Here is a 12,063-nt window from a genome sequence, read left to right as displayed (position 1 = left end):
CCCCTCCCTTTCTTAGGGTGCTGGGGCATGAAGATACTTTGACTGAGTTATTGATCGATTACAAATGGTCTGCACTCATATGACAAAGAGAAATCTCCTGAAAAACAGGTTACCCAAAACCATAATCCATTGCAATTCATTTCACAGCTGACATATTATGGATGTATTTTACTGGTTTCAGGTTGCATTTTTATTGTGCAGCTGGCTTTAGAAAAGGGAGTTATGAATTGGTAGGTTCCATTACAGGAATATTGAAGTGTGGGGCTTTTTTTTATATATAAAACAATAGGAAATAATTATTTGTACCAGAGACAATATTTTCCCTGAGAATGAAACTGCACAGTAAAACTATCCTCTATTGCAGCATTACTCAGCACTAGTGCCACTGCAGTAGAAACAAGCAGTAAGATGCAAAGGTGGACATAACTCAAGCCCTTGGAAAATCATATTGCTATAATTGGCTGGTAAAAAAATGTCTGAGACTGATGATGATAATATTACTAACCAACACTGCATTGTTGGCATCTATACCTCAAATAGTCCACTATTTTGTTCTTAAAAAAGACAAGACCTTGTTCTGAATTACAACTTAGCCTTGCAATTCTTATCCAGCAAGGCCAAACTGATGCAGGCGGTGCTCATTATCAAGGCTTTATGACAAATGTCTTTTACAGCAGAAATCTTGCTGCACTACAAAAAAAACAATTATTGGATTTTTACCAAGTATTTTAACTATAGCAGGCAAATTGGGCAAGGATTAACCTGCTGGATCACTGAACATGTTTAGCACTGCATGAAATCCTCTGATTTCTGTACTGTGCTAACTAGTGCCCAACTAGTATATTGACTAACCATTAAAAATAGCCCAGATGAGAATTACTTATTCTACTTCTACCCTTCTGTTAACATTTCTCAGTAAGAACACAAGACTGGAAGGGATCTTCTTAGCTAATGAATCTTCTCCTCTGCCATCACAAAAGAGCATGTCATATGATTGCTTTTATAAATCTACTTGAACTCCTTTTCAAAGCACTCCTTAAGTATTCACTTCTTACTCTGCTGCTTTTCTGATACTTGGACAATCTTCTTGTAATTTTAAGTCCAAATTTATCACCACTTAAAGAGTTACTTTTTCACAAAGTGTTAATAACATATGCACCCTCTATTCCTACACTTTCAGTTCATGTTGCCCTGTGATTAAATCTGATTCTCATACTACATGGAATGGCATAGCAGTTCCAGTACCAAATCATGAGTCGCTGTAAATCAACATACTTTCAGTAAAGCCACACATTTAATTTGTGCTATCTGTGGAACTGGGTCAATAAATGGTGAGAAACAAAGAGATAACATAGTCCCCAGATGAATAACAAATTAAAAAACCCACCAAATCCAAACTGAAACTGGCAAGACTGGGAAGACTGCAGAGGGGAAAATTCTGTAGTGCATAAAAACATTACTCAGGCAGTAAATCAGCTTTGCTGCCTCACACTTCCAGAAAGGAACTCAAATGGGAACTGGTTTCAATTGCAAGATGGATCTGGTAAATGTAACCAGTGATTCTTGAGTTCTCTCTCCACTGAATGGTACCCAGAAGTCAGCCACAAACAGGATTTCTACTGAGTTTAAAAAAAAAAAAATCTGTGTGGAACTGCTTGCATGCTCAGACCACAAGTTCAGTCTTTTGGTTTTGGTTTTATTTGAAAAATTAAGGTGGAACAACTGCATGAGATATTATAGCCGTTCATAACTTTTTTTTGGAAACTCTCCTTAAGCATTTTTACCAAAAATAAATCAGACCCATGGAAGTAGGAAAATTCTGTGGAAGAATTTAATGTGGACATAACACCCAATTTAAATGGAAAGTTCTAAAAGATGACACAGAGAAGAAAAAGAGGGTTTGTTGGGTTTTTTTTGACAGTGATGTTAACAGATTACATTAGATTCCTTTTGCAGTTGCCTGGCTGACTATGAACGTGCAGCCTGCATGAACCATGCATGTGAAGGTTAATGGTCATGTAGCATCACAGTGGATTTTTGCTGCACTTTTGTAAGATTACCCAATTCCTAGTATAGCACACAATGCAGTTCAGGTGGCTTAGGGAGATCTGCCCCTTCTTTTATGACTAATCATAGAATAATATAGTTATTATCACAGTGCTGCCAAAACGCAAGATTTTAGGAAATTAGTTTTAACTCTCCTGTAATTCTGTTGTATTCACTGTCTGAACTTTTAATTTATTCTTTAACTTTCTATTTTGTTTATAACATAACACAGATTAACAGTGATTATGTTTCCTTGACTCAAGTACTCATTATTTGAATGAAGACAATAAGATAAAGGTAGAAGCATAAAATCCAATAAGTGTTTGTACAAGCACCCTTATCTTTAATGCTCAGTGCATCTCAAAGTTCACCTGTGTTTCACCACCTCAATACAAGAGCACAGATTTAAGTTTCACTTCTGTATTTAAAAATTCTGTCCATATGATCTCGTGATACCATACTGGTATTTATTTTAAAATAGCTCATTAAAAGCTGTACAGTATTTTAATGTTTGATTCCATTCCTGTTCTCTTTTTCCTCCAAAACACTTAAACAGAAATGAAACTAACAAATAGAATTAAGTACTGCATAGATGACAGCCTGACAAATGCTGGTAACTATCTTGTCAAGTTCTAGTTCCTAGAAATGGGAGATAAGTCCAACATCTACATTTTCTTCTCTAAGAAGAGTCTAAACTTACAAAATCTCTCCACAGGAGAATATTTTTTTATTTGGATAAAAATAATTTTCTGTTACTGCCTCTTTTGTGTGTGCATCTAAACTTCAATTGGTTATCACTTCTAATTAAATTTCCTGAAAATTAAGATTTAGTAACTGCTACTCTGGGTACAAATCTTATTATCAAAAAGATTATAATATTTTACTTTGTTTGCATAAGAAATTAGTAAAACTAAAATATTTTAATGTTTCATCTTTTTAAAATTATCATAGAAAGATGCTTCTTTTGAAAAGCAGTACTGTAACTTTATTTCTACTGAGATCCCCCTCCATGTGCCGAATTCCAGCGCCTGCAAATAGAAGTCTATAGTAGAGCCCCACCCCCATCTACATACACATCCAGGGCAATGTGTTCCCACCATTCATTCATTCTCGTTTTTGGCACTGCTGGTTGCGTTTCCAAAAGGCTTGTGTTAAATCTCCTTATTCTTACGCCTTCCATGCAGATACCTTCCAAGGATTGCTGTCCTCACACGAAACTGAGCAGCCAAGCACGAAACAATGAACATTCTCTAGGAAAGAAAAAAATCCCCCAAGCCTCATACAACTTGCCAGACCTACACATCTGGACAATTTGGACTGGACAAGGCTTTCGGGGAAAGGTTCCTTACAGGAGTTCTGCAGTCTATATATGTAACCAGACATAAAGAAAATGGCTTGAAACAAATGCTCAGAGCTATAAAAGACTAAACCATTGGGTGCAGAGGAATTTAGGCCATCAACTTCAACCCTGAGCAGCCCATCATGCCAGAGCTATGAACTGGCGATGAGAAGGTCACAAACGAAAGAGGCCAGAGCGGGGAGCTTCACTTAGGAACTGGGAACGAGCATGGTCCCTTCTAATTGAGAAGACAGCCTTCAGCTTCTCGCAGGGCAAATCCAGCCTGAAGGAGGCAGAGAACGGCTGCATCACATTGTTCTTGACACACGATTACGGGTCACTATCACAGCATCGCTGGTGCCCGTTCCCCGCAGCTTCCAGGCACATCCCTGCAAGATGCAGCGCCCAGATGATGGCTGCGACCCCGCTCGCCGAACAGCCGGGCAGCTCCATGCCCACACCGAGCCCTTCCCCGACCCTGCCGTGCCTGCAGGGCTTTGCTGAATCCTCGGCAGAGACGATAGGCATCACATCCTGGAAAACACCCGCTCCAGCCATCCCCATCCTTGCGGCTTCCCCTCGACCGGTTCGCTGCCGGGCTCGGCACGGCACAGCACGGGGGACCCGGGTCTGAAGCCGCCCGCCCCGCGCTACTCACCGCAGCCGTGGTGCAGATGGTCCGCAGCAGCCGGGGTGCTGTCCGCAGCATCTTGCGGCCGCCCGGCCAACACCGAGCCGGCTCCGCGGCCGCGGCGGAGCGCCTCGTCTGATGCAACCCGCGCCGATGCCGCTGGCGCCGGGCCAGCGCCTGCATCCGCGGCGGCGCAACCCCGCCCGGGCCCGCGGCCACCGGGGGGAGCGGGGCCGCCCGCACCTGCCGCGCCCGCCCCCCCTCGGCGCCGGGGAGCGGCGGGGGTCGCGGGGCCGCGCGGCCTCGGCGGGGACCGGAGCAGAGCGGAGGGGAGGGGCGGGGAGCCAGGCGAGCCCTCCCGCCGCTGCCGCGGGGCCCCAGGGCAGGACCGGCGGGGCGGCGTGGGGGGCTCCGGCCCGCCAGCACGGAGTCACGGAATCACAGAATCGTTATGGTTGGAAGGGTCCTCTGGAGATCATCCAGTCCAGCCCCCCTGCCAAGGCAGGGTCGCCTAGAGCAGGTCACACAGGAACGCGTCCAGGTGGGTGTTGAATGTCTCCATGGACAGAGGCTCCCTGGGCAGCCTGTTCGAGTGCTCTGCCACCCTCAATGTACAGAAGTTCTTCCTTGTGTTGAGGTGAAACTTCTCGCGTTTTAGTTTATGGCCTTTGCTCTTCATTGCTGAGCACCACTGAAGAGCCCGGCACCACCCTATAAGCACCCGTCTTGGAGGTATTTGAAGGCGTTAATGAAATCCCCATTCAGCCTTCTCTAGACTGAAACACACCCAGCTCTCACCGCTCTTGCTCCAGACTCCTCATCATCCTTGTGGTTCTCCACTGCACCCTGTCCAGTCACTCCTTGTCTTTTGTGTAGTCACGGCCACCGAGGCCACCCAGGTGGCATTTTGCAGTCTGAGATGTGTGCGGTGTCCCCAGCAGTGCTCCAGCCATTTCCAGCTTGAAGGGACAGAACCCCTCACCTTCACCTTTGCCCTCTCTACCGAGGATGTTGGTAAGGCATTCCCATGGCAGTCAAAGATCATGTGGATTATTAGCATTAATTTTTTAGTTTATTTCATGCCAGTAATGGGGTTAAAAAACATTAATGACTTACTGGAAATCCATATCACCACATTTGCCAAATATTATTAAAGCAGCTCACTCTACTTAGCCATTTCTTTAAAATCTTCTTCTTGAGTTTCGTTAATAAAAGTGTTCCAATTTCAATATTATTTGGAAGCTACAACAAAATTTTCTTGTCAGAGGTATGGAGATCTTGAAAAGACGAATTCCAGGTGCTAAAAAGACCAGAAAGCAAGTGAAAATGACCCCAAAAAGGACAGGAATAGCAAAAGCAAGAGTGGACAGCATGACAGTAATAATTTGCATCATTGCAAATTAGGTCAGGTTTAAATCCCAGCAACACAAAGAACATGGGTGTGTGATAAACTAAAATACATGATGTTCCTGTCAGGAGAACAAGGAAGACAAAAATGGAAAAAATTTTCCTATAGTCAAGTTGTGAACTATGTCAGGAGTGGTCAGAGGCAATGATTAAGCAAAAGTTATGACCTGTAATCACCTTGCTACTGTTGAAAATAGAGTAGACATGAAAATATACTTATATCTATCATATCATATCTATTTTTTATGCTTTCCTGCAAAAGAACTTCAACAGTGACTACCAGGGTTTTAGTCCCAGCCCCCCAACATCTTCCTCAGGGTATTTCAAGTGCTGAGAAGTACCTGAAGGACAAGGACTGCTGCAGTCCTGCTGTTCCATCCCTGTTCAGGGGGCACAGGAAGGAGACGTGCTGCAAGAGATAAATTGTGCCAGTCCCCAGGGAAGTAGGGTTAGCTCAACACAATCCCCCCACAGAGTAAAGTTACACAAGGGCTTGCATTATAACTTTCATACCATTATTCATCCCCTGATTTAGTCCTGTGTAGTAAAATTATATCCTGTCCTTTATTCAAGGCTCTTGGTAGTCCCATATGTGTAGGTGGCACTGAGAGGAACCAACAGAAATCAAACCCAAAACTTTTAAATTAAAATAAACCACTGCACTGCTGTTTTGTAAAGGAAGTTCCACAAAGAAAAATCACTAGTCAATTCCTATAATTTATTTTCTGTGGGGTGAAAAAGCTACAGGAGTACTTTTCTGCTTCAGTGAAAATTCTTCTCTTGATGGTGTCATGTGGAGTGTGTAGTGTTTTATTAGATCATGGAATAATCAGCCAAGGGAGTTAGTGAGTTTCTTTGCTATTAAGTATTAAAAATTAAACAAGTAAAATTTATCAAAAAGTTCTATTAACAAAGTGGGATAATATGTTTATACGAGAAGTTCCTTCTCTGGTATCTGTGGTACTGTAGGTTAAAAAGAATGGTGTACAGTAATTCCAGATTTCATTAAGAAGGCAAAAAGATTTTGCTTTGTGGCTTATTATTAAAATATCGTTATTGCCTACTTTCATGGGTATGCAGCTTCATATCTTCCAGTTATCTCACAGAAAATCAATAAAATTTCATTGCTACATTTCTTTAAAATATTCCTTCTTTAAATTATACAATAAAACAATTAAAACTCATCATTTTGTTGGACTAAAATGCATTATTTAACTACTGCAGGAGCAGTAGTTCTGCGATGCTTGTTAATATCTTGTTTTCCTTTTTGAATAGACAGTTTCTTTCAGACAGATTAACTGCCCAGTTTGATAAGTCATGTTGTAGCAATACAAGGATTTTACAGGTTCACGGGCAGCTCATTTGCAGCTGAGCAAACCCATGATCTGCTCAAACAAGAAATATTGACAGTCCTCACTAAAGGAATGATAACATTACCTCTGACAGTAGGAGAAATGAATGTGTGGGTAATATTCCCATGACTTGATGGAAGCTGCACAAATTCCATACAATAAATAGGATGCAATCAACTTCTACTATAACAGCTGGCATCAAAACAGTCCTATAATGCAAGGTTTGGAAATGGATTAAAGCATTGCTGAAGTTCATGGAACTTCAAATCTTGGTTCATGATCCAAAATCCTCTCCAACTAGAACAGCGCACTTGGCATTTAACCAGTGACACACAAGCTTACTGCAAAATGCCTGGTTTTCCTTGGTAAGCAATTTGTAATAACCTGTGGCTCTATTCCCATAGACAGTACAACAACAGTAAAACAATGCAGGTGTAGAACACCAAAGTTGACTTAGTTGGCACACCTTCATTTCAACACACAATTCTTAACCTGGTGAGAAAATAATAGACTTCCATTTACTTCACAGACTACTGCAGTGCTAGGTAATGAAAGGGAAAAATCACAAGAGGAGGTGTCTGTTGTCAGCATATAAGAGATATATAAAGAAGAGCTGGGAAGGAAGATGTGGGATTTATTTTAGATTTCATAGCAATAAGAGGGCCAGGGACATGAATGGCCATGAAGGTGTGCTAAAGCACAGACAAAGATGGTATCTTCATACCATCAGTTTCACATTATCATCAGAGTTGGGAATTCATACAAATGGGTTTTAATAGCCACTTAAAATATTGCCTATGTAGAATTTCAAGTGCAAATAGTTACAATCATGATTTTTGGTATCCAGAAAATTATTATGCTAACCTCTTTGAGATAGGTCTTGTATGACCTAGTAAACTCCAACATCAGTGTTAAATATTGTAACACAGTGCATTCCTCTGGGCTTTATGTTATTGGAAAAAGTGGCACAAAGTATTGCCTATTAATTTTTGTACCCCAGTCAGAGAAGTACCTTGCAAATTATTAATTTCTTGGTCATTTGGGGAAAAATATCCTAGCACCAGTGCTTACTTTGTTTGGAGCACACTTTATATATTAAGCTTCATTTTCTATTTTTTTTTTCCTTTCAGTTCTGATCCCTTTTCATAAAGGGGAAAAAAACTGCAATTACCCATGGTAAGCTTTTCAGCATTGGCTTTTTCCTTTGTGTCACCAAATTTTCAGGAGATGTATGTCAGCAAATGGCAAAAACTGCTAGGGGGTTATGTTCACCAAAGCTATTCAAGAGTTAAGCGTGCCTGTACAATAGCAAAAATGTGCAAAATGTATTTGCATGTACAGAAATGTACAGAACAAATATAAGACCTAATGCAGCTGAATATTTTAAATCCTTGTTGATTTATGTGAAGCAGAAGCTACTCAGTGTCTTTGAAGACATCATCAAGACTTGGCAAGATCATTAGAAAAGACTGTTCTGCACAGCATGCACATACTGAAGTGCTTGGGAAACTGCTTGGAATCTACCAGGATTTGCTTTCTTTTGAAAATCATGCCCTGGGACTCAGTAATCAACTAAATTACCTCTGCATATGCTTTTTGTTGTTGGAAATCAGCCCTGATGGGGCTTTTCATGATGATTAAAGATTTTGTCATAGTTCAGACTCAAATTCCTCAGGAGTGCTTTAGAGTTTACCCAGTTTTAAAGACTGAGTAATTAAAAAAAATAAAGTAAGGTTTTGTATGGTTGTTCACTAAGTATGTTAATTGCATTACAAGTTTCAACTAAAATTTTACACAATAAAAACAATTCATGTTTTTGCTGAAGCAAAATTTTATGAGAAAGTTACTTTGTCTGTTATCTCTGCAACATTTATATTTAAAACTTGTATTTTTTCCCCCCAAAAGGTCTTAATTAGACATTAACCATTTAGAATCTTACACTTGACATTTGATTTTTCCAGACTAACCAACAGGAAGTATATATTTGATGAGGATAGGGGATTATTTCACCACTTTAACAAGTGGCAAGAACTATCACGTGCAGATGCCTTACTCACATGGATAAATGGAAGTCTCTCAGGTTCCATACAATAGAGTAGAAACTACATCTGCAAAAGTAGTTGCTATCTTAGTGGAGTGGAGCTCCAAAGAGCAGATGGTAAATCCTTTCTGGGAATTCTGCCACAAAAGATCTTTATTTTATTTAAAATGTTCAGAGCTAAGCATCAAACATTCCACAGCCAAGGAACATAGAGAATAGTTGGGCTTCTGCAACTACAGCAAGTCAAATTCTTTCTCCTGTAAGTACTTACAATTCTAGTAATTACTAACTGTCAATCTTGGTGGAGCTTTGCCTGTATACACAAGAAGCAATAACTGATCTGGGTGCTTTTCTGTTTTCTGCCTTTCTGATCTTTGGGGGTTTTTTTGGGTTTGGTTTTTTTTTGTTTGTTTGTTTTTGTTTTTGTTTGTTTGTGGGGGTTTTTTGTTTGTTTGGTTTTTTTTTTGAATAAATGGTTTCTGTTTGGATGGTTAAAATATCTGATGGATGGTTTCAAATATCAGAAAAATGCTGTTTAAAATATCAGGCAATTGTATTGTCCATTGTAGTATGGTATTTTCCAACTGGGATTATTTAAAAGGAAAAATGATTTTGAATACCTCATGGAATCAAGCCCCTGTTGATTTATGAATCCTTAGAAACCTAACCACTTTATAAATAAAACAGTCATAGCACCATATTAATTCTGCTATATTTTGGACTTTATTCTCTCATTCACTTTTTCTAGTACTCAAGTGTAGCAAGTAATTTCAGCTGGAATATATTTGTGTTCACATTTTACTCAGTTCCTGTGAAAGTCCATTATGAAATCTCATTTAATGACCATTTTGGCCTGACCAAAAGAAATGACTGTTTTATTGATTGTGTTCAGTAACGGTCAGCTTAGAAACCACTGTCTATCAAACAAAAGCCTAAAGAATTTTCTTACTACTCTATTTCCTGAAGATTCTAACAGATATTTGAGCAATCTTAGCAATTCCTATGAATTTGTACCACATAAAAGCTTCCCGGTACAATGGAAGCTTTGTCACCCAACTTTCAGAAACTCTGTTTATAAAATGTCAGTAATTTCACATGAGCAAACAGCATATAAAGCCATTCACTGATAAGACAGCCCAGCAAACTTGTCAATCAAATCCAAGCCAGTCTCACTGCCAGTGAGCTTCAAGACAAAGTTTAAATCAGATTTTCAGAGAAAACAGAAATTCTAGCAGAATTTCCAAATGACCTGCATAATTTCAGTGTGAGCAACAAAACACTGCCACCTAGGGAGCCAAAGGAAAAGCCAATTATCAGTCGTTTAAATAAACCGAACATGAATGGCAGCATAAATTTAACTGGTATTAAATTTAACTTAATGGAGCATAATTGTGAAATTTTTTTTCAGTTACAGAACCTCCTGTTCCATTAAAAAAACCCCAAACAACAAAAACCCAAAAAACCCTGTTATATTTCAGTGCATTTTCTTTTGAAATTATTTTCTTTTCCCATATTTAAAATAAGGGCTATGATCACAGCCCACATGCTATGGGGCTCACAGTGCACCCTTGCACCCAACTGGATTACCTTGCATACAGTTTTGACGATGTCACAACCTTGCCATAAGCAACCCTGCAATATTTACTTTACTAATTCAATTTAGATGCGAGAAGTGAGGGCCCTACTAAGTGCCAGTTCTGCAGGTTCCTCCCTTGTACCATCCTGCAGAATTGAAGGACACCTTTTTCTGGGATGGAGAGCAGAAGGCCTTATGACTACTTTTTTAGCAGTCTGAAAGCCTCTGTTCATGTGCAGCCTTACACAGCTGAAAGAAACAGCCTTGGTTTCAAAGCAAGTTTGTAAAGAAAACTCATCTTTTTTTTGTTTCATTTTTTTTAAACTGGAAGACACACATTGACTTTGAATAAATATATAGCAGCTTTAATTGAGTTCAATTAAAGCTCCACAGACAAGATCATTAAAATCTAGCGTAAGCTGTCCTTTCATTTTGTGTCATACTCATCATCTCCTTAGAGGCACTTGTGTTCACTGCCAGCTGTCAATGTCCTGCAGAATTAAACTTCTGGTTCTATTAAAACCCAATGTGAACATCTTCAGTTTGCATAAGAGCCAATGAGTGGAGGAGATGTATTAACATATTTACCTCATGATTATTTGATAATATGTTCCAAATCAGAGTTCCCTCCAGTAAAAAATGCCTAATGAAACAAACAAACAACTTATTCCAAACATTGTTTATTTCATTTCACACAAAACTGAATTTGATCTCTTCTTTCCCAGGGTGGCCTCTTAGAATACACTGTAAGTAAGAAAAATTCATCAATAAACATGATCATTCAACCAACCAGATCTTTCATCTCTAGAAACTCTAAAGTCAATAGATTCCAAAGGATGGCTTCATTTTAATCATAAAGCAGCCAGAAAGTAGGTGCTATTTACAGAATTGTTTCACTACCAAGTTAGCTTTTATGGATGGTCCTGCACTTAGTGATACATCTGTCATCCGGGTTGCTATTTTTGTTGCTCTTTCCCCACTGATGCTCCCCGTGATAATGCTTTTGAAAGCCATTTCCTTTTCTGCTGATGCTACAGATTCTGCTGAGCTAATGAAAATGCTGTGGTCGCTGCTAATGGCCCTGAACGGTTCCTTCTCTCCCTTTCCCAAGTACTTCTATTTTTACTCTGATTTTACACCCCCGAGGGTCCTGGGAAAAAAGAAAATAGGTGGCACGTGGGTAAGTACCTCACGGCCCCAGTGACCACAAACGACAGGGGGATGATTAGCGGGGGCTTTGCAACTCTCCCTGAGCTCCGGACCGTCCCAGAGCAGGGACAATTCCTCGCCCCGCTTCCTTCCCCCAGCACCAGAAAGGGGAAGGGCTGGGGCGGCCGTAGGCGGCAGAGCTTTCCCTCCTGCCAGCAGCCTGGCAGGGCTGGGGGTCGGTGTCACAGGGACTGGGCTGGGGCGCCGAGCCCCCGCCGAAAAGCAGGAAAGCTCCCAAAGCTTTCCTGCCTCACCAGCACGATCGGCTCAAGCTGGAGGAAAGGGGACAGCGAACTCAACCCCCCTCCCCGCCCCGCCGCGGGCATCCGGGCAGCGGCCCCGGGCGCGGCGGGGGCGTCAGGGAAGGAATCGGGGAGGGAAGCGGGGAGGGAATCGGGGAGGGAAGCGGGGAGGGGCGGCGGAGCGGCGCCAGCGCTGTCCCGCCTCCTCCCGCGAAGCCCA

General features: G+C 41.1%; 1 protein-coding gene across 2 annotated transcripts in view; it reads right to left on the bottom strand.

Annotated features, from left to right (window-relative positions):
* Window positions 1-4,377, bottom strand: part of ALDH1L2 (aldehyde dehydrogenase 1 family member L2) — a 30,543-nt gene extending 26,166 nt beyond the window's left edge. Inside the window, exon 1 of one of the 2 annotated variants that reach the window (XM_030263167.4) lies at window positions 4,044-4,377. In XM_030263167.4, the coding sequence (XP_030119027.4) occupies window positions 4,044-4,199 (156 nt within the window). In that variant the 5' untranslated portion in view covers window positions 4,200-4,377. The remainder of the gene's footprint in view (window positions 1-4,043) is intronic. The other variant, XM_072923465.1, reaches the window with a different exon arrangement.
* Between the last annotated feature and the right edge of the window lie 7,686 nt (window positions 4,378-12,063).

Source organism: Taeniopygia guttata, chromosome 1A, assembly GCF_048771995.1.
Source record: "Taeniopygia guttata chromosome 1A, bTaeGut7.mat, whole genome shotgun sequence".
Classification (NCBI taxonomy): Eukaryota; Metazoa; Chordata; class Aves; order Passeriformes; family Estrildidae; genus Taeniopygia; species Taeniopygia guttata.
This window is presented reverse-complemented; position numbering and strand designations above follow the sequence as displayed.